Raw genomic sequence first — 21,085 nt, 5'->3', positions numbered from 1 at the left:
TGTGTGTGGCAGGAACCCTTTCTTCTTTCCCTGTAACCATGACCCTGGTGTGGCCTATCCCATTCTGAATGGAGTTGTTGTAGGATTTTTTGTTTGTTGTTTTTTTGTTTGTTGGATTGTTTGGCTGGCTGGTTCTGCCTTTAAGTCTGTTGTCTCACACTTGCCCTTATTGAACCCCATGAAATGTTTTGCAGAACTTTTTTGCAATTTGCTGAGTTATTTTAATTCTTATTCTACTTGAAGTTTTCTTTCTGAGCCTTTAAATGTACAACTAGATTTGTTTTTCTCTTGGGAAAATCACATTGAACAAGAAGCACTAGACTAAAGTGATTGCTTTAATTTTCTGTCTTTGGTATAAGTTGTTGGGGAGGCTTTACAAAGGAATTACTCAATGGAAGTTTGGATAGTCGCACACGGCTGAACGGCCTCCCAGCGCCATGCCTCTGCAGCTCCCTCACACCAGGTATTCGCTTTTATTAAAAGTTGTTTTAAAGATAGAAGATAGTTAGGATGAGTCTGGATTCCTAGGATATTTGGTGATAATCTTTTGACATTGAGAATGTGATGGGGAGGGTGGTTGGCTTGTATGGGGATCTGAACCCTTGACCCTGTTGTTACCAACACTGTGTTGTAACCAAATGAGCTAACCAGCCAACCAAGAATGTGACATTCTTATCTTGAGGATATTCCAGGACCATCCAGATCTTTCTAATACATTGATGTTCTCAAAGGACTATAAGAAAATTACCTAATTGGCTGAGCCCCTGGGGGGTAAACTGTGAATCAGGGTAAGGCTTGGCTTTGCAGGCCAGTTCTGTCCATTCTCCTAGGAAGCACCAGCTCCTGTGGGTAGTAGATAGCAGTGGTGCTGTGAAGCCCTGAACCTGCATAGAAGGGACACTGTCTTTTGTCATGAGGTTTCTTAATATTCTGTCAGCCTGGCAGGTGTCTGTCCTTGCTGTATTATTCTAGAGATTTAGGAAACCCCGTGTACTGAGAAGTCATCCCAGGAGGAGAAAATGAAATCCTAAACCTGCCCCTTTCATGTTAAACTGGACATACCCCCCCAGAAGTGAAAAAAATGATAGTGTTTGGCAGAACAAATTGAACAACAAGCATTTATCATAGACAGAGAGACGCTTGCTGCTGTGATGGGGCCTGTAGGTGGAGCACAGTGAAGAGTGTCCAGTGTGATTTTCTCCTCAGGGAGCTCACAGTTTGTTTCTCCTATGGTGTCACTTTGTTCTCCAGTATCAAGGTTCATTCTTGCTTCCTTCATCCTTCCTGTCCTCCTTCCTGTTTCTTGGTCCCTCTTTTCCTTCCTTCCTTTGTCCCTTCACAGAGGGGTCCTGTGGGAACGCTTGGGACATGCACATTCAGGTTGGCTGGGTGCAGCCCACTTGCTCTCTCCCCCTTCACTGGATGCCCACCATTAAGAGCTGCTCTAGGACAGATTGGCTGGGACACCCCTGCTTTTGTAGCTGAGCCTGGTCTGTCCCCTCAGGCCTGGGATCTAAGCCCCTCATTGAAATGAAGGGCCACGAGGACGGGGGCATCCGGCTGGAGTGCACATCTGGAGGGTGGTACCCTGAGCCCCGTGTGGTGTGGAGAGACCCCGATGGTGAGGTCATGCCCGCCCTGGAGGAGGCTTACACGGCGGACGCAGACGGCCTCTTCACGGTCACCACGACTGTGATCATCGTTGATTCCTCTGTGAGGAACATGTCCTGCTCCATCAACAACACGCTGCTCGGCCAGAAGAAGGAAACTGTGATTTTCATCCCAGGTCAGTTCTCTGCCCTCTGGAGACTCAGCCTATGGAGGCAGATCCTCAGCAGACAGACTGTAGCCCAGAATGGGGAATGGGGGTGCGGGGGAAGGGTCCTGGGCCCTGAAGAGCTGGAGGCTAAAGCTGAGCTGAGGCCTTGCCCCCTGTCACAAGGGGAAAATCCAGTAGTCTCAGACCACATGAGTAGGAGCCTCTTCTCTCAGGGTAAATCTGATCTTTTTCCCTGATAGAGTTCTTGTGCTGTAGCAATTTTTAAACATCCAGAACATCAGAAAACACAGAGTGTGGCATAGGTGGGTGTCTATCTACACCTGGAGGTGCTGTCTGTTGAAGCCCTCCCTTTCTGCCCATGGGATTTCCCAAGGGACAGAGCTGGGGAAATTCCCCATCCACAGACATCGGTAAATTCATTCAACAAGTACTTTACACACATCTCCTCTGTTCATGGCACTGTTCCAGAACCGGAGATAAATCACTGAACAAAATTCACCAAGTTTGCAGCCCCCATGAAGCTCATATTTTCAAGGAACAGAGAGCAATAGATGATACAGTTAACTTAAACAAGTGATTAAATACTCAAACTAGGTATTATATATCAGATGTTGATGAATACTGTAGGAAAATCAAACAAGGGGGGCTAGGAGTTGTCAGAGTCATGGGGTGAGCCATTAGTAGCAGCACAGTCAGGAAGATGTCACTGTAAAGATGGGAACTGAGCAGTCAAGAGATCAGCCAAGGAGATGCTGGAGAACTGAGAACCCAGGAATGGGAACAGCACATGCAAAGGTCCTGAGGTGGGGACATTTCTGCCAATTTTGAGGAAGCCAAAGAGGTGATATTGATATGGCTGGAACAGGGTGAGTGAATGCAGGAATGGGAAGAAATGAACTCACAGAAGTGAAGAGACCACACTACACGTGGCAACACAGGCCACACACAGGCTTAGGAATGTAGTCTGAGTGAAATTGGAAACTTTGGAGGTTCTGCGCAAAGAATTGACATGATGTCACGTTCGCTGCTCAGCTGAGAATGGCTGAAGATGGTACGGGCACAGCGAGGAGGAGGGCATTGCACTCTCCAGGCACGGGGTGATGGGGCTTCTTCCTGGGCGCTGGCTGTGGTGATTCAGCATGCCTGACGAGCCGTGATTACCCGGTCCTTCCCATGCTGACTCCAGAGGGTTCTGCTCTTCTATCTCCTGGGTCCCAGCCCTGGCAGTCACTGTGGGGCCAGACAGGGCAGAGCCAGCGTCACTTTCTCCATCTGAGGTCTGAGGCAGATGCTGACAGAGCAGGGACCTGAGGGAGCTCTTCAGATGTGCTCCTGAGGGGCGCCCTCAGCCTGGCTCTCCTGTTTCTTGCTAAGTGGAATTTTTTCTGGCTCACTTTTCAGAATCCTTTATGCCCCACACAATTCTCTGGACAGTGGTCCTGGCTGTCTTTCTGGCTATTCTGATCATCATCCTGGCTGGGAGCATCTGTCTCATCAAGAAACTCCACAGGGGAAAAGAGATTCTGTCAGAGGAAAGGAAGTTTGAACATGAAGAGAAAGAAAATGCACGTAAGGACCTGGGGAGAGAACGTGTGAAATAAAAGCAGAATATCAAAGAAAAGGTAAAAGAGTGGGAGGACAGGTCACTGAAAGGACACGGCTGTGACAGGTGGAAGCTTGGGAACAGCAGAGGCACGCATCACGGCAGCAGCGAGGGTGGAACTCTGTCCCGCAGCTGGTCCCTCAGGGCTCTCTGTCTTCCACTCTGCAAACCTTGCACTCACTGACCTGGCTACGCTCAGTGCTACATTGTTGGACAAAAGCGAGCCTAGAAACGTAGTGGTACTGTCCAGCCACCTGATCCTGTGTCATTTCTGGTTTCCTGTGCTTCCCAAGGTATGGGGCAGGGGCCGGTAGTGTTCATGGAAAGGGCCAGTCCTGCATCATTTAACACACACCCAGCCTCTCAGTTCTGTTGAGGACATTACTTTGTTTCTGTTTCTTTTTTAGAGCAACTTCAAGAAGAATTGCGTAAGTTTAACCTTTCCTGAACCACTCAATGCACGAAGTGTGTTCTGCTCAGTCAGCCGTTACCTCGCGACATTCACCTCTGTGTCTGTCCCTTGCAGGGTGGAGAAGAACCCTCCTACATGCTGGTGAGCACCTCTGACATTCCCTCAGACCCTGAGCTTCTCCCCATTAGCCAGCCAACAGGACCCTAGAGCAGATGAACAGGGGGCCCAAGGCTGGGTGGGGGGCATCAGGGTGCTGGGGTCGGTTCACCAGCAGTGTCCCACCTGCGCTGGATCCCGGCTCTTCTGTCAGGGATTCCTGCAGCTCCTAATCAACCCTACAGTTTACTCCCCATGATCCTTTCTTTTTTAGGTTAGAATTTTTGTTTGTGATAACTAGTGGTCTCCCACATGTAATGACCCTCCCCAAGAGTTCTGTTTCAGTAGTTGTTGCTCTTGGATTCTGGATTAATTTGAAAGAGGACGGTGCTGGCTTAGCTCTTTATAAACTGGGAGTTGGTGTGGACTTGGCACATTGAAGGTCCACATGAGTAAAAAGGTATAAGCTTCCCCAATATACCCAACTCAAGAGTTTATAAATAGGTAGCCAGAAATGCCTTCTTGCTCCCAAGAGGGCACTGATTACTCTACATGTAGTCAGCCAGATGGAGGGGTCAGGCGAGTGGGAGAACACAATCCAACTTCCCACTCCTAATGAGCACTTTGCATTTCATGATTTGTCACTTTCTGCACATAAGCACCAAAGAATACAGGGTCTACCTGGTAACATGACAGGAGGATCTTTCCTATTTAGGTGAATTTTTAAATTATGACAGTCAACTTGCAACAAAATCAGAAGTTGTCACAATCCAACATAACAACTCGGGGAAAGGAGGAAATCTTATTAACACAATAGAAAGACAGGCTGAATGACTAATAATAAATGCAAGTTAGACAGGTCTGCAGAATGTCCAGGGTCTGAAGTATTTCCTACACCCATGGAGGTCATAGCTGTAGACTTCAGACCCATGTTGTTAAAGCAAAATGGGATGGAACTATTTCCCCTCTATGTTTGCCCCACACACCTCTCAAGCACCAGGTTGGCTTTCAGGAATATTTATCATCACTTTTTACCCTTTGAAGGGTGCCCTTGTCAGTCATTTAATTAGTTGCCACCTGATTAAAGTAACACAGGACCAATGAAGAGATCCCATAGCACCCAGGACATTGTGTAGTGAGAGACTCACCTTAATTGTTTTATGCGGTGGGGGGCAGAAGAAGCAAGACCTAAAGCTGTTTTGCCGGTTTAAACCGAGTCAGAGTGTTTCTAACTAAAGAGAGGCCCAGAGATCATATGTCTTGAATAGAAAAGGGGTCAGGTCTGAGATTTCTGAGAGAAAGTAGGAATCATTTTATTTTTTTTGGTGGGGTTGGGAGGCTGGCAGGAAAGGGGATCCAAACCCTTCACCGTGGTATTACAATTCTGCACTCTAATCAACTGAGGTAACCGGCCAGCCTAAGAATCATTAATTTGGGCTCATTTGCTATTTTTCTTGATTTCTTGGCACCCCAATTGCCTTCTGCCTGAGGGCACTGCTCCTGTCTCTGGAGAGACTGAAGTGGAGCCTCAGGAATTCCTAGACTGTGAGTTGCCTGGGATAAAGTGGTCTTCATGAAAAAGGCCACCACATGGGGGATCCCACCCCAGCTTTCTGGGACCTCTCTAGGACCAGGGATCACACAATCTCCAAGGGTCCTGAGACCCCAGGTCTAATCCTGAGTCTTCCTCTGCAGCTGATGTGGCGCTGGATCCAGACACCGCTCATCCTGAGCTCTACCTGTCAGAGGACCGGAGAAGTGTGAGGCGGGGCCCTTCCCGGCAGAGGGTGCCTGACAACCCGGAGAGATTCGACTGTCACCCTTGTGTCCTGGGTCAGGAGAGCTTCACTTCAGGCAAACATTACTGGGAGGTGGAGGTTGAAAACGTGATGGTGTGGACCGTGGGGGTTTGTAGAGACAGTGTTCAGAGAAAAGGACAGGCCCTCCTGGTCCCTGAGAATGGCTTCTGGACCCTGGAGATGTTTGGAAACCAGTACCGGGCCCTGTCATCCCCTGACAGGATCCTCCCTCTTAAAGAGCGCCTTGGCCGGGTGGGCGTCTTCCTGGACTACGAAGCTGGAGATGTCTCCTTCTACAACATGAGGGACAGATCACACATCTACACGTGTCCCCGTTCAGCGTTTTCTGGGCCCCTGAGGCCCTTCTTCAGGCTGGGGTCTGATGACAGCCCCCTCTTCATCTGCCCCGCATTCACAGGGGCCTATGGGATCACAGTACCCGAGGAGGACGGCCTCATCCTTCACAGGGCAAAGACCCACAACCGCCCACAGGACCAATGCCCTGGAGTCAGAGAAACATAGAGAAGCCATGGCCACCTCAGCTTCATTGGCACAGTGTCCTCTGCTGGAAAACGGGCCCTTCTTCCCTCTGTCACACAAGAGAACATCTCCAGCTGCCTCCTTCTCACCCACTGCAGGCAGCAGCCCCAGCTCTCCCCTCACTAGGCCATGGGGCAGGGTCCAGTGTGAAGGACGCTGTTGCTGCCACAGGGCTCCCATGCAGGAGGAAAGTGTGTGAAGGTGACAGGCTGAAAACCTGCTGCTTTAACATCAGGGTGACATGTTCAGCCTGAAGCTGTAGTTGGCATTAGACAGTGTGGACTTGGGGAAAGGGCAGCAGGACCCTTGTAATGTGTGAAGAGGGAGGGGGCCACAGAGCTTCCTGAGGGAAGGAGGAAACCACACATGGAGTCTCAGCTGGCGGAAAGGGACATTTCCTAAGAGAGCTGGGAGGGAGCCAAGGCTGTGTGCATGTTTCAGGTTCACCATGACAGCTACATGGCCCAGGATCTGATGGCCCGTTTCTACCCAATCCCAAAGATTTCCAGATCACAAGGTAAGGTCCCCCAGGCCTAGAAGTGGGATGAAGGAGGATGAAGGAGAAGGACTTCTCGAGATCTGGCCTGCCTCAGGTATACCTGCAATAGGAAGTCAGTTCTCAAGCATTGAGTCTTACGGTCCTGGCAGAGCAGATGCGTACTGAACCATGTCTACCACCGGTGTCAAGATTCCTGGTCTCAAGATGCCTGTAGACATGAAAAATTACTGAGGACCCTAATAGCTTTTACAAATTTGGGTTCTATCTTTAATATTCATGAAATTAGAGATTAAAACTGAGAGATTTTAAAAATATATTTTAAATTAAAATAACATTGATAAACAATTATAGTTCAATATACTAGTATGTTTTATGAAAAGTAACTTCTTTCTAAAGCAAAATAAATTCTATTGAAAATTGTGTCATTGTTTATCTTTTTCCAAACTTAATGTCTGTCTTAATAGAAGACAAGTGGATCCTCAAGGCCTTTGTATTCAATCTGTTGGGAAACCACAGATCATATAGGCTCAAGAACAGGTTACTGTACATTAGCGAGAGAATGACATTGAAGCAACAAATAATGTTACTATTATTATTATTATGGAAATAGTATTAACCTTGTGGACCCCTTGAGAGTATACCAGGGGTCTGGCTACTTAGTTCAGCTGGTTAGAGCATGGTGGCATAATACCAAGGTCAAGGGTTCATATCCCTGTACTGGACAGACATAAAAAAAGTAGAAAGTATATCAAAGATCCCCCAGAACTCCCCAGACCATATTTGACAACTAGGAGAAAAGATACTGGAACTGAATTAGTGTGATGGTTAATTATATGTGACTACTTGACTGCATTAAGGAATACCTAGAGAACTGGTGAAGCATTATGTCTGAGTGTGTCTGTTTTGGGAGGATATCGGCATGTGTGTCAGTGGACTGAGTGGGGAAAGTCTGTCCTCTGTGTGGGCGACACTATCCAATCACTTGGGACCTGGACAGAACAAAAAAGGCAGAGGAAAGGGGAATTCTTTCTTTCTCTCTTGGAACTGAGACATCCTGCTTCTCTTGCTCTTAAACATCAGAACTCCAAGTTCTCCAATGTTTGAACTCCAGGACTTGTACAATTCCAGGGTCTCTAGCTTGAAGAGGCCTGTCATGGCACTTCATAGTTTCCATAATCATGTGAATTAATTCCCCTAATAAATTCAGTGCCCTGTATCTATATCTATGTCTATGTATCTATCCTGACCGTTCTCTCTCTGGAGTACCCTGACTGATAGAATCCAGGCTTCAAAAATTCTGACTTAAATGGTAGTATTTTGGATATTAGATAATTCAGCAATCCACTTGTAAAACTGAGCTAAAAGAAGTTTTTCATTGTTGTCTTTTTAATTGAAAATAAAACAATTCTATATACTTAAGACAAGTAGCATCCAGAGTGGATGCATTTATTTTTTAGATGCAAATGTATCACTCTTCAACACATGTGCAATGGTTATACGTTTTTAAAATTAAGTCAACCAGAGAGAATTGGAGTCTCCTTGATTCATATTGTTCAATCCTTCAATGCAGAGCCTCGGCATTTCACACTTTAAACACACCAGAAAGGGACTCTGGGGTGAAGAACCTATATCACGTTCAAAAAGGAGAGACTTTCTTATATTGTCTGGGTTTATGGAGAACAAACAAAATGATTGCTCCTGTATTACATGAAACACTAAATCCAAAGTAGGAATTCTAACAAGGAATGGGCCGGTTCTGTTCTTTTATTTTCCTATCTACAGCCCCACTGTACTGAAACAAATTGTATTAATGGCCCCAATGTGAACAAATTTACACATGCCAAACACTGCATCTTATTCATTATTACAGATAAACAACACAAAATGTGAATTAGTAATCTGAACTAAAGGCTCCAAGTCTTAAGTGTCCAAGAACAATCAGAAAAAGAAAAAAATGTCAAATACTTTAAGCATTAATTTTTCATACTCCTAAAACTATAAAATAAGGTCTTTGTATAAATAAAAAAATTCACTTCCATCAAACACAAGCCAATGAATTGCATTAGAAATCCTTAAATATTTTAAACACTTATGCAACACAAGTGTACATAAATTTCTGTTAATGCGAAAAATATTGCAAACAAAAATAATTTATGACTGTATCGTGTTAACTATTAGTGTATAGTATGTATTTACCCTACCAAGTGTAGTAAAAATGAACAATGGGGTCATTTTACGTAAGTAAAACAATGATCCTTTAATGGACATTAAATACCTGCTTTTAATAACTTTTTTGGGTTTTGGCTTTGTAATAAATAGGTAATAAATATCTGCAGTACATTGTATATGTTGAGAGCTTATCTTTCTCCATTTGAAAATCTTTCTCCAGAGTCATAATGTCTTAAAGGCATCCCAGTGGACAGGGATTTTGCAGCAAGTCCATTAACAAAGCAATCTTATCATCTATATGCTCCTGGAGTTTATATATTCGCTGATCAATGTAGTCTATAAGTTTCTTTTCCACCAATTTCGTATTTTTAGAAAGAATCTTTTCCAAGCAGGAACAAACAGGTTGCTCTTCCATTCCAACACCAAGAATGGTTTCACTGGCCTGGTAATGTTTCCCTGTCACTCAGCTTTGTGTCTCACAAGGAGATGGTTAACTTGACTATATAAATTCTATAGAAAAAGCAGCAACTCAGAGTTAGGTATATTTGAGTTGTCACTGGCTTTCTTTGGTAAGAAATACTACATTTTCAAGATCATTTTCAAGAAGGGAATGGTTTGGTGGCACAATTTTACACTCGTCAAGGTTTAGAGTATTTCCTCCACTGGGTGGCTGTGTACTTTTATCAATGCAATCTTTTAAGCTTTCAGTCATATTTTCAGATGTCAGTCCAGTTCTAAAAGGCAAAAGTGTGGAGGAAGACTGGTCTAAGGCTCCTGAAGTAGATGATGCTTGTAGTATACGCTTGTACGCAGTATTTCCCAACACTGATGACACTGCTCCCCAATGGGAGTACAGTTCTGCTGCTGAAACCTAACCATATTCATCCACTGCTGAGCTCCAGGTCATAACTTTGACCCCATGGACTCCATCATGGTTTGGACCTTGTTAAGGTCTATCTTTGATCTTAGGGCAGGAGAGCTTGGTGAAGAATTTGCTGAAATTGGTCTCATGTGTACCACAACTACTGATGAGCACACACTGCTTTTCACCAAAGGAAAGCAACCTTCTTCTTGTGATGATGTGAGATGATCAAATGCCTACATGATGTGATGAGCTGATGTAGGCTTTGTGACGTGACATTACGCTACTGTTGGCCTTCCGAAGATACCTATGGCCACTAAGTGACTGATGGGCAGTAGCATATACAGCGGGGGTAACTTTTATTTTACATGTGTTTGTAGCAGACTCCAATTTTAGATATTTTTTTGTACAAAATAATCTTTTCATGATCACCATCCTACAGGACAGTACTGTTTTTGCCCCTACTGGTGCCACAGTACTCCTGTCCTAGGTGTACTTCCAGATTTCTTGCTTAACTTAAAATGCCAATAGAAACGATTTCTTCACCTCCTTAGGGTCACACCTCAGGTAAAGGAAGCAGTGTTTTTCATCTTGGCTGTTCAGGCTTCTCTTCAAAATCACCAGATCCTGGCCCAGAGCAGGAGGGGCCAGCAGCTCCTCCCAGTCGAAGTCCAGGGCACCAAGACAAGCCGTGATAAGAAGGAGGCTCTGGGTCAGGGCCCTGCCTGCGGCCTCCCAGGAAGAGGCCAGCATCAGGTGGGGGTCAGTCCGCCACCCTTTCTCCTGGTCTCCATTCTTCAGCCTACAGCCAGGTTAGCCCTCTAAAAGTTTTTAAATCATCCAAAATTGTATTACTGCACGTACAAATGGGCACATTATAGAAAGAATCAGGAATATACTGAAGTACCTGAATTGTTAAGATGGAAGACCAGGTTGTTGATGTTTATGTGAAAATCTGTTTAGTGAGCTATAACAAAAGTACCAATACTGGATTGTTTATAACCAAGAGAAATGTATTTTCCACACTTCTGAAGACTGGGAAATCCAAGATCAAGGTATCAGCAGATTGGTGTCTGGTGAGGACCCGATTCCTTTTTCATAGTCTTTTTGTTATATCCTCACATGGTGAAGGGACAGTGTAGTTCCTCACAGTCTCCTTTATAAGGGTGATAATCCCATTCATGGGGGGGCTCCCCACACCTCAGAAAGAAAATAGAAGGAGGAGATTTCAATGTTCCTGCCCCCTTCCCTCACCTGCACCTTCCCATTCTGATTTGTTTCCTCTGATTTCAACAGGGCAGCTGTCCTTCCTTTCTTCTGTCTGAGGCTGATCCTTCGCCCCCATCCTGGACCACCAACTCCCCAGCTTCCCCCAGGGCTTCTCTGTTCAGTCTATTCATTCATTTATTCAACAAGGAATCGTGAGCACTAACTATAGCACAGATCAGTGTTCTAGGTACTGGGGGCACAGAAGTGAACATAACAGAAAGATGCCTTCCCAAAGAACCTAACTTTGAGGATAGGAGACAGGCAAAAAACTGAATAAGTAGTTAAATACATGGTGTGTTACATGGTGATAAGTGCTCAAGAGGTAAATAAATTAGAGTAAGAAATATCTGTAGTTGACATCTAAAACAGGGCAGTGATGAACAGGAGGAGCAGGCCACAGGAGCACCAGGGGGAAAGCATTCCATTAGAGAGAACAGCAGTGCCAGAGCCAGAGGCAGAAGTGCGGGTGGCATGTGCCAAGATTGGCAATGAGGCTGGTGTGACTGGAACACACGGAGTAACCAGAAGGATGGGATGGGGCAATATCAGAGGGGTCTGAGGACCAGATCACATATGGCCTTAAAAGTCATCGTGCTAGGCTGGCCCATGGCTCACTTGGGAGAATTTGGTGCTGATTACACCAAGGCCATGGGTTCATATCCTTATATAGGGATGGCCGGTTAGCTCACTTGGGAGAGCATGGTGCTGACAAAACCATGTCAAGGGTTAAGATCCCCTTCCTGGTCATCTTTAAAAAAAAAGTCATTGTGCTGACCTTGGCTTTGCCTCTGGGAGAGGAGCCACTGAAGATTTTGAGCAGAGGAGGGACTGGATCTGACCTGTGTTTTAAGAAGTTATTTCATATGTTAGAGTGATGTGGAAGAATGAGTGGAGCATGGAAGCCCGAAGACCAGCTGGGAGCTCGTGCAGTGATGCAGGTGATAGATGAGGATGACTTGTACCATGGGGAAGCCTTTAGGGGTGGGAACTCGTTCAGTGCTGGATTTATCTTACAGATAAAATAAAAAGGCTTTGCCAGTAAAGTCAGATGTGGACTGTGAACAAAGGAATGTTTCAATAGCTGGAAAGATGAAGTTACTAGTTTCCAAGGTGGAAAAACTGAGAGGCAAGGTACAAGAGAGGAGGTAGCGCCGAATCTCAAGCTCAGTTATGATACATTTAGACTGAGAAGCCTGTTAGAGTTCCACATGGAGATGTAGAGTGGGCAGTCAGATAATCAGTAGTGCAGTCCACCTCAGAGGTCAGGGCCACAGATAAATATTATGTACTAAACTTTGCTATATATTTGAAAAGTTTCATGATAAACAGGTGGGGATAGGGAGAAGAACTGCATTTTGCTCTTGATAAGAGAGGACTGATTACCAGTGGCTTTGACAAAACAAAGGTTTAGTTTTTGTCACATAAATAAATTCAAATGGTGGGTGCCTAGAGCTCTTCTGGGACCTCGGAGATGTCATCCATGCCCCAGTGTCCAGTATTTCTTCTCTTCTGTCTCAGCGTGTGCCTTCATCTTAAAGTTGCCTCATGGTCACAAGATGGCTGCTGACCCTCTTGCTCAAATTCTATGTTCTAGACGTGAGGAAGGAGGAAATAGGAAGAGTGGAAGGGTCTTCCTGCTATCTTAGCCTCCCCTTTTAAGGATCTCTCTGAGAAACACAACTTCCACCCTCAGTCCACCGGCTGAAACTTAGTCCTTTGGCCTTCCCTAATTACAAGAGGAATGGGCACGTTGCAATAACAACAAAATGGGATTTTGTTAATAAGAAAAGTGAATACTGGATATTTTACAAGCCAGCTCGACAATACGGCTTAAATTCAAATTGTTGTAGGAGAATAAAGTTCCAACAGCCAAGGTTAAAGCTAAGTCATAGCAGTTACAATTACTTTAGGGGTCAGTTTTATGACCTACATAATGTATGGACCTTTATTTTTGCTCTGTGACTCAAATAAAGTTGCAATTGCTAGGTCCCAAGGTTTGTCTCAAGGACCGCTTACATAGACACCATTCATAGTTTACCCAAAGTTTAACCTCAGAACATGGTCCACTGCCAGAGTGAGAAATAAATACACATGAAAACACAGCATAGCACAAACAAGGAGCTGAGGCTGAATGAAGATGCTCAATAACACCCAAAATAATTTTATGACAATGTAAAACATTCCAAGTAGTCACTGGAATCACTGCCTCTGGACAACAGAAAATGATGTAATTTGGTAGGGATCTGGGATCTGAATTTTGTAGGTATTGAAACAGGAAGAATGGGTTTGTTTTCATTCCATTTATTCCTTCATGTGGCTCTGTGGTTGAAGGTCATAATCTCCATGCATGGGCAAATGATATCAACACATTGCTACAGTACCATTTTAGTTCATATACATCTTCTTCTCTTCTCTCATTAATTTTTTTAAAATTTTTCTGCACAGTTCTGCTGATATTTCTATTACGATATAAAGGACATGGAGCAGGTGAGTATAAACACTGACTCTACACATATACACATTGATTCAAACAGGTAAACAGAGATAGAAACACTATGGGTCTTAGAAACACTATGGGAATTTTTCTTCAAAGTGTACAATTTAATGCAATTTTAACTTAGATTGAACCTTCCCCAGTGGTGTCTGCTGAGCATCTGCTAAGAGACACCCACCTCTGAGCCAATCAAAAAACTGAATTGTCGGAAGAGATCCTGTTTCCACTCAGAATGCGTGTAGAACACAGGCTTTTTTCCTTTTCCTTTATTCCAGGGTAGAGAATCTTCACTATAACGGAAAGGATAGTGTTAAACTAGACTAGGTGTTTTTTTGTTGTTGTTTTGTTTCCCACCTGACCTTTACCTGGGTGCTGTAACCCCGCCCTCTAACCCAGCGAACGCACCGGCCCTTCACTACACTTGGCCTGAGGGGGCCTCCGTACCGCGCCCTTCCTTACTGAACTCCGGGGAACGTAAAGGGAAGTGTAACCGGGAGAAAGGAGGAGCACCGGCACCCGAGACCGACTCGCTCGCGGGCCACCAACTGATCAGGTCTTGCTCAGATGGGACAAATGCCTGGAGCTGTAACCAATCGGGCTGTTTCTGTCCCTCGTTTCCTTTTTTGTTCGGTAAATGCCGCAGCGTCACTGCCCACTTTGTGCAGCTGGGCTTCCTGAGCATCTTGTGGTTTCACGGCCGCCCATTTGCACGTGGTTCTTTGCACAATAAATTCTGCTAAGTTTAATTTGTCTGAAGTTTTAGTTTTAGGAATGGAGAGCTCTTGATTGCCTTTGTTCCGTGGGCTGTGATTTTAGGAGGACTGCCAAGGGGTAAGTGGGGAAAATGAACACAAGCCAGGGCTGCAAGGCCTGGAAGGAGAGGGGCTGAGAGCTGGGTGGGCATGCAGGGACGCGCTCGCACAGAGAAAGGGGTGAGGGGCTTGAGTGTGCTGGGTGGGGAGGATACAAAGGATGGGGACCTGCAGAGTTTGAGATTTGGTGGAAGCGGGGAAACCTGAACGCAGTAACTCTCCAACTGCATGTTCTTAGCAAGTAACTATGGTCAGAAGGGACTAAAAGATACTTAACATATCTCCTGGTCACCTCTGAAATATATTCCAAAAGGTTCTAAAAAGAGATGTGCCTTAAAGATTTTTATGAATATTGTAAATTTTAAAAACTCCCAATTTTTCTGATGCCTCCACATCCCCATTGAAAGAAAGTGAGCCAAGATGCCGGGTGTCGTTCGGGGCACATGGCTGCCCTGAAAATGGTGGACAGCCCCAACACTGGGTTCGCGAGAGTTATATTAGGTTTTTGGCGCAAAATTTACAGGGAGAGGGACCATTAGGTTGATGTAACTGGGTTGAGAACTGCACGGATGCAGAAGCTGGAAAGTTGTTTCTAAGTCGGGAGCCTTCTCTAAAGGGAAGGGGGGAGGGGAGGAGGTGGGCGGCGCCATTTTGTACTTGGGCTTGTCTAAAGTGGCGCTGGTTATGTTGCAGATCTATTATTCCTGCCTTTTTAGTATAGGAAAAAGGGCGGTGGTCTCATTCTTCTGAAGCTACTTCCTGCTGGAGATGGGCGAAGATATGGAAAAAATCAAAGATTTAGGTGGCGGTGTACTGGTTTCGTGTGGGGAGGCTGTATTCCTCCCGGGAAGGGTCGCTGATTCTGAGGGGCTGATATCCTCCTTGCAGGGATAATTCGGTGACCTTTTGGTTGGTGAAAGCCTGCATATGATCCTGCAAGAAATTAGAGAAACACTAAAAGAGACAGGGGCCAAAAAGTAGGATGAGGCACAGTTAGGGGTCCTAGTAGGGACATAAGCCAGGGTATCCCCAGGGTTCGGTGAAATGGTTTAAGTTGTTTTGGATCCCCTGGACTCATTTATGTAATAACAACATTCCTCCTCCGAGAAGAGGCAGGTGCCTTCCTTCTCGCCTGTAAGGAAGTAAAGGGCCCCACGTTCTGTAAAGTGACTGTGGCAAGTGAGGTGCCCTGTCACTGGAGGGAGGAGATGCTCTCTATGCTTAGTTCTTCTGAGAGTTTTGATAGAATTGAGAGGCAGTAGCAGGGCCTGCTATGCCAGTCCCAGTTGCAGGAAGGATCCCTGCCCCAACTAAAAGGTACAATTAGTGCTCTAGGGGAGCAGGGGCACTTCCTGAGAGGGAGGGGCTGAAGTTAGTCCCAGTCCCCTCTGTCTGGACGGTGATGTTAGGGGCGAGCCAAATGATTATGCAAGAAATCGAGTTGGGGGCAGGCAACAGGATAACATAGTTTTACAAAGGAAACATATTCCGGTTTTAGGGCATGGTCGAGGAGGGGTAAGTGAGTGTTAGCGTTTGGTTTTAGTGAGGCAGTGTGTGGGCAGGCCCTGCACAGCGCTCACAGTCCCCACTGAGGTGAGATTAGAGGAAAGTGAAGAGACATTTGTGGAAATGTTATGGGCTGCATTGACAGGGAGGGGGGTGACCACAGAAAGTTTCTCACAAAGCAGAAGACAGATGAGTCACTCAGGGTCCTGTCTGATTCACTGAGGACTGCATCGTCCCTGCGGACCTGGAACCTCCATGTTCCAGGTAACGGGGAGCATTGAGATAGGAGGAAAAACTCAGGAAGGATGTGAAGGGTTAGGGAGCCAAAGGAATTTAAAGGGCACACAATGAAATTGCTAAGAAGCATCCTACCGATAGGAGGTAAAGAATTGCCAGGAGAGAAATCTTCCTATAATGTTACACTGCTCTGGGGCAGCTGCCAATCCTGTAACAAGTACTAGAACAGATACTATAATAGTAGCTCTTGTGCAAGGGACGTGAAGCAGGCCTGCAAGAGTGAGAGGATAATCACCGGAGGAAAGACCATCCTTCTTCTGGGATTGGGGGAAGAGCGGAGGTCCTGGAGATTTTCAGTTTTGTGGGTCCTAAAATGGGTGAAGCGTGAGGAGAGATGTTGGGTTGGGGGTTGAGCGGAGGGACCCCTCTGGCTTGCTGTCACCAGATTTTTGGGTAAAGTCTCAGGTGCTAGTTTTACCAAGGATAAACGATAACAAGGGGCCTTTCTTAGTACTTTTACTGCCGTGGGGCTGGCGAGTACTGTATAAGGCCCTTCCCAACGTGGCGAGAGAGGCTTTGGGATTCAGGTTTTAATATACACTTGCTGTCCTGAGCTCAGTTTAAAGTCTGGGAGGGTGGTGGGGAAAGGATGAGGTGATAGAAGGTTGGTCTGTTCCCTAAGAAGATCTCTAATGAGCGAAAGAGTAGGGAGATACTGGCCTAAAGGCGATGAGCTGGAAGGGAGAGGTGTGAGAGTGAAGGGCCTACCCTACATAAGTTGGAGGGGGCTGAGGCCCGTGGGGCTTGCGGGGGGCAGCCCGTAAGTGAGTGAGTGACTGGAGGGGAGGCCAAAATGAGGGATGATTTCTGAGGTGAGAGCATGCGTTACTGCTGTAGCATCCTGTGAAGTGCAGGGAAAAGCCTCAACCCAACCTGAAAAGGTATCTACTAATGTTAGAAGATAGCATGTGCTTTGTGGGAGAGTAATATAAGGGCTGAAGAAGGCGTAGTAGGAGTTCATAGCCTATATGAACTGAATTATGGAAATCTGAAAGGATTTGCTCGGCTTGTGTGGTAGGGAGGACATAACAACCAGAGAGAGTATACCAGTTGTCCTTTCTCTGTGCCCCCAACTGTTGAAGGTGTTGTATTTCTTGGAGCGTGTATTGGGATAAGCGCTTAGGGGCCATGAGAAGGACCTGAGCAGGAGAAGAAGAGTGGGGGCTGGTGATTGAGCAGCCTATTTTGTGGTTAGATCTGCCAGTTTGTTTCCCTGAGCTATGGGGTCATTGGAGAGTTAGTGTCCTCTGAAGTGTATAAGCCAAACCTCCTTTGGGAGCTGTGCAGCCTCAATAGCTTGTGTTAGATTTACTATGGCATAACCTGCCCGGGGGGCGGGCGTGGCGGTGGCGCTCCCGTCTATGAACCCTGTAATAGGATATGGGGAGATGTGTGGAAAGGGACTGAGAAAGAGGTCTAAAGTTTCCATGCAATTGTGTTCTAAGGGTCATGAGTGTTTTGGGATGAGAGTGGCTGGATTTTAAGGGAGGGCAAGGTTTAAAGTAGAACTGGGAGTTTTCGATGAAAGTAAGGTGAATAAGTTGTAGGTGGGAAAGGGAAAGAATTGACTTGGACTTATGGCTGAGAAGGTCTTGACTGTTTATTGTTTAAAAGTTAGTTTAGAGCTTTCTTATGCTGAAAGGGCGGCTGCCACCACAGCCTGTAAGCTGGGGCCCATTCTTGAGATGTGGCATCTAGTTGTTTAGAGAGGTATGCAACCGGGGAGAAAATATCTCCTGCCTTTTGTCCCAAAACCCCAACTACCAATCTTTGGGTTTTGGTGATGTCAGGATAAAAGGATGAGATAAGTTTGAGAAAGATACAGCTGGGACTGTAAGGAGAGCAGCTTTTAATTGCTGGAAGGGAGGATGAATGAGCATTATGGGATCTAAAGGAATGGCAGGATCCCCTTTGGCTACCCCATAAAGTGGCTTTGCTAGCACGCCAAAGTTAGGAATTCATAGATGAAGATGCCCTGCATGCCCCAAGAAAGAAAGGATTTCACCCTTTGCAGTAGGAGTACGGAATTAAGAAATTAGACTCTTGAACTGAAGGAGAAGAAATTTTGGCCTCATTGGGGGACACTGGATATCCCCTGGAGGCCAGGAAATTAAGGAAAGCAATGGTGTGGGCCTGTGAATCCTCATAGGAGGGGCTACAAATGAGGAGGCCATCCACATACTGTATTAAAGTGCTAGAGGTTGGGGGGGAAGTTCAGATAAGTCTTGAGCTAAGGCCTGGCCGAAGAAGTGGGGGCTCTCCCGAACCCCCTGAGGCAGTACTGCCCAAGTAAGTTGTTGGGAACGACATGTGTCAGGATCAGTCTTGTACTAAACGGGATGAGCCGCTAGGCTTTAAAACTGGAAGGATGGGTGTATTGAAAGGCGAGTGGGTGGGCCGTGAGAGATGACAAGAAAGGAGTTTGTGTATGACGGGTTTTAAGCCTAATAGGTGTTTGTTAGTGATGAGGTATTGTGGGACATTAGGGAACAAAGAGGGGTTCAGCAATTTAACAAGGATAGGGGAATGGTGCATGGCAATGGAGGGAGAAGTGTCCCATACTAGGGATTAACCTTGTCTGAGAGGGAGGGGAAGGTGGAAGCCCCAGGGGCCAGGTCTGGGGCATCCTGTGACAGGAGTATTGTAGCTGGAGTTAAAGTATTTAGGGTAATAGTAGCTTTGAATTTGAAAAAAATGTCCCATCCCAGTAAGGGGGCTGGGCATTGAAGCATTTTAAAGAATTTGTGTGTGGATCGGGTGTGATGTAGGGTGCAGGAAAGGGGTTGGGTGATCCGTGGGTGGTATTCTGATCCCATGACCACTATATTGTGATAGAGGATGGGGTTGTTGGTCCTGCATACTTAGGAAGGGTAAAGTAAATGGCTCCTGTATCAATGAAAAAGAGATCAGCTTACCTGCTACTATGTGAGTTACCGTGGACTCACGCGTGGTGATCTCCATGGGGGCCTCAGACCCTGGGCATCGTCAGTCCTCCTGGGCAAAGCTGAGAAGCTCCAGTAGGGATGGCCCTGAAGCCAAAGGCTGTAGGTTGGGGACTGGGCCACTCCCTCTCTGGCGAGTGGCACAATCAGTCCCCCAGTGACCTGGTCATTTGCAGTGAGGACGGGTTACAACAGGCCCATGCTGAGTGGCCCAGTTGATTGCATTTGAAGCAGTTCTGGGTGCCTTGTCCCTTGAGGTAGGCAGCTTTGGAGTATATGAACCTTGGATGGCATTAGCCAGGAGCCGGTATTTGGCCTGATCTCTTTTATAGTTTTTATAATATCAGGGGCTGATTGGGTAATGAAATGAGAGTGTAAGAGGGCCATGCCTGCAGGGGAGTTTGGATCTATACATGTGTATTCACGTAAAGCCTCAGAGAGACGGGTTAGGAACTTGCTGGGATTTTCAGTGGGTCTCTGTGTGATCTCTCTAAACTTCTCATAATTGACTGACTTGTGAGTAGCCTTTTGGAGGCTGTGAAGTAGGTGTGTGATCATATTATCCTGGAGATCCCGATCCCCATGGCCAGCCTGGTAGTTCCAATTTGGGTCCGTACAAGGAACAGCAACGGCTCCCACAGGCCACCTACTATTTTGAGCATGTGCCTGAGCCGCCATCCCGACCTGCTCCCTGTACGTGGACTCAGACAATTCCTTCCATCCCAGCCACTTCGTGGAAAGGTTATAAAAAGCTGGAGCTTAGGCGGGGTTGTTACCTGAGAAGGGGGAGAAGGAGAGGAGTTGGGCTGAGGACGAGCGTGTGGAGGCCAGGTGTGGGGAAGAGAGAGAAATGTGGAGGGCTGACGGATCAGAAGATTGATCTGAGTCTGGAAGGAGAGGTCGAGCATGAGCTAGGAGAATTTGACACATAGGACAGTTTTGACAGAGAGAAGAACATGTTCAGAGATAGAAATAGGCCTAAACAAGGAATCTCTACAGCTTTTGCCGTTTTGGTGAGTGTCTGAATTGAGTACCATCTTGCAACCACTGGGATCCATTGTAAGAGGCATTTGAGTTTTAATGTCTCCCTGGAGGCCGAGAAATTGGCCAGGAGACGGCCCAGAGGCATAAGAGCGGCCCAGAGGCGTAGAGCACAGAGTACAGTAGAAAAGGGGACCATATGTTTAGGTACAGTGTCTCCCTGGAGGCCAGGAAATTGGCCAGGAGACAGCCCAAGGGTGTAGAGTGTGGAGGTTTGGATTGTGAGGATCCCATTTAGAGGGTGAGAAAGGGCAATCAGTCCTGGTAGAAGAAGCATGCCAACAAAGAGCGTCCTCTCTGTTGCCCACCTTCTTTTTGAGAGAACAAAAAGCCAACTGACCGGCTAATGAAGCGCCCTTCAATAGCTTGGGGGTCACGAGAAGGGTTCCCTCGGCCATGCGCCTGGGCTTTCGTAGAGACCTGAGTCGTAGAGAGTAGTTGGGGGAACCATATAAGTAGGCAGAACAGACCCACTGACTCACCCTGAATTGAGGCTGATGTTGGATGCATTGGTCTGAAATGGCAAAAGGAGAGAGTCCCAGGGGTACCCAGTTTGGCAGGTCCGGGAAGGGTGGCCGAGGGCCAGTCACTCCCAGAGAGAGGGGATCATCCGCAATGTCGGACAAAATCCTTCCTGGCTTTCGGCACCATAATGAAAGAAAGTGAGCCGAGATGCCGGGTGCCGTTCAAGCTTTATTAAAGAAAGAAGTCTGCGGGCCGGCCCGGTGGCGCACTGGGTAGTGCGCCGCTTGGGAAGCGCGGTGGCGCTCCCGCCCGAGGGTTCGGATCCCACATGCGGACCGGCTCCCGCTCACTGGCTGAGCGAGGCGCGGGAGCAACGCTGAGGTTTGCAATCCCGTTGCCGGTCCCTGGTCCGGTACGGGGGCAACACTGAGGGTTGCGATCCGTTGCCGGACACGGAAAAAGACAAAAAAAAAAAAAAAAAAAAAAAAAAAAAAAAAAA

At 46.6% G+C, this 21,085-nt stretch overlaps 3 protein-coding genes across 6 annotated transcripts in view; all 3 read left to right on the top strand.

The window, feature by feature from the left end:
* Positions 1–21,085, top strand: part of LOC103586564 (butyrophilin subfamily 2 member A2-like) — a 78,331-nt gene that overhangs the window by 15,377 nt on the left and 41,869 nt on the right. The window lies entirely within an intron of this gene.
* On the top strand, positions 3,274–9,074 carry LOC103586542 (butyrophilin subfamily 2 member A2-like). 2 transcript variants are annotated; one of them, XM_008567838.1, is made up of 3 exons: positions 3,274–3,349; positions 3,791–3,936; positions 5,587–9,074. In XM_008567838.1, the coding sequence occupies exons 2-3, from the start codon at positions 3,840–3,842 to the stop codon at positions 6,210–6,212; spliced, it is 723 nt and encodes a 240-aa protein (XP_008566060.1). In that variant the 5' UTR covers positions 3,274–3,349; positions 3,791–3,839; the 3' UTR covers positions 6,213–9,074. The 2 variants fall into 2 exon arrangements, with proteins under 2 accessions (XP_008566060.1, XP_008566061.1); XM_008567839.1 differs by lacking the exon at positions 3,274–3,349 and adding an exon at positions 3,579–3,676.
* LOC103586543 (butyrophilin subfamily 1 member A1-like) overlaps positions 14,036–21,085 on the top strand; it is a 22,781-nt gene continuing 15,731 nt past the window's right edge. For 2 of the 3 annotated variants that reach the window (XM_008567843.1, XM_008567840.1), the window contains exon 1: positions 14,036–14,354. The gene's annotated coding sequence lies outside the window, so the exon portion shown is untranslated. The remainder of the gene's footprint in view (positions 14,355–21,085) is intronic. The other variant, XM_008567841.1, reaches the window with a different exon arrangement.

The sequence above is a fragment of the Galeopterus variegatus genome, unplaced genomic scaffold, assembly GCF_000696425.1.
Source record: "Galeopterus variegatus unplaced genomic scaffold, G_variegatus-3.0.2 Scaffold351, whole genome shotgun sequence".
Lineage (NCBI taxonomy): Eukaryota > Metazoa > Chordata > Mammalia > Dermoptera > Cynocephalidae > Galeopterus > Galeopterus variegatus.
Note: the sequence above shows the minus strand (reverse complement) of the source record. Positions and strands in the feature narration are given on the sequence as shown.

Bases quoted from the DNA above. Each gene is read 5' to 3' on its own strand.
- LOC103586542 (XM_008567838.1), top strand. From the start codon at position 3,840: ATGCACGAAGTGTGTTCTGCTCAGTCAGCCGTTACCTCGCGACATTCA. The intron at 3,937-5,586 runs GTGAGCACCTCT...CTTCCTCTGCAG, and splicing joins AAGAACCCTCCTACATGCTG to CTGATGTGGCGCTGGATCCA.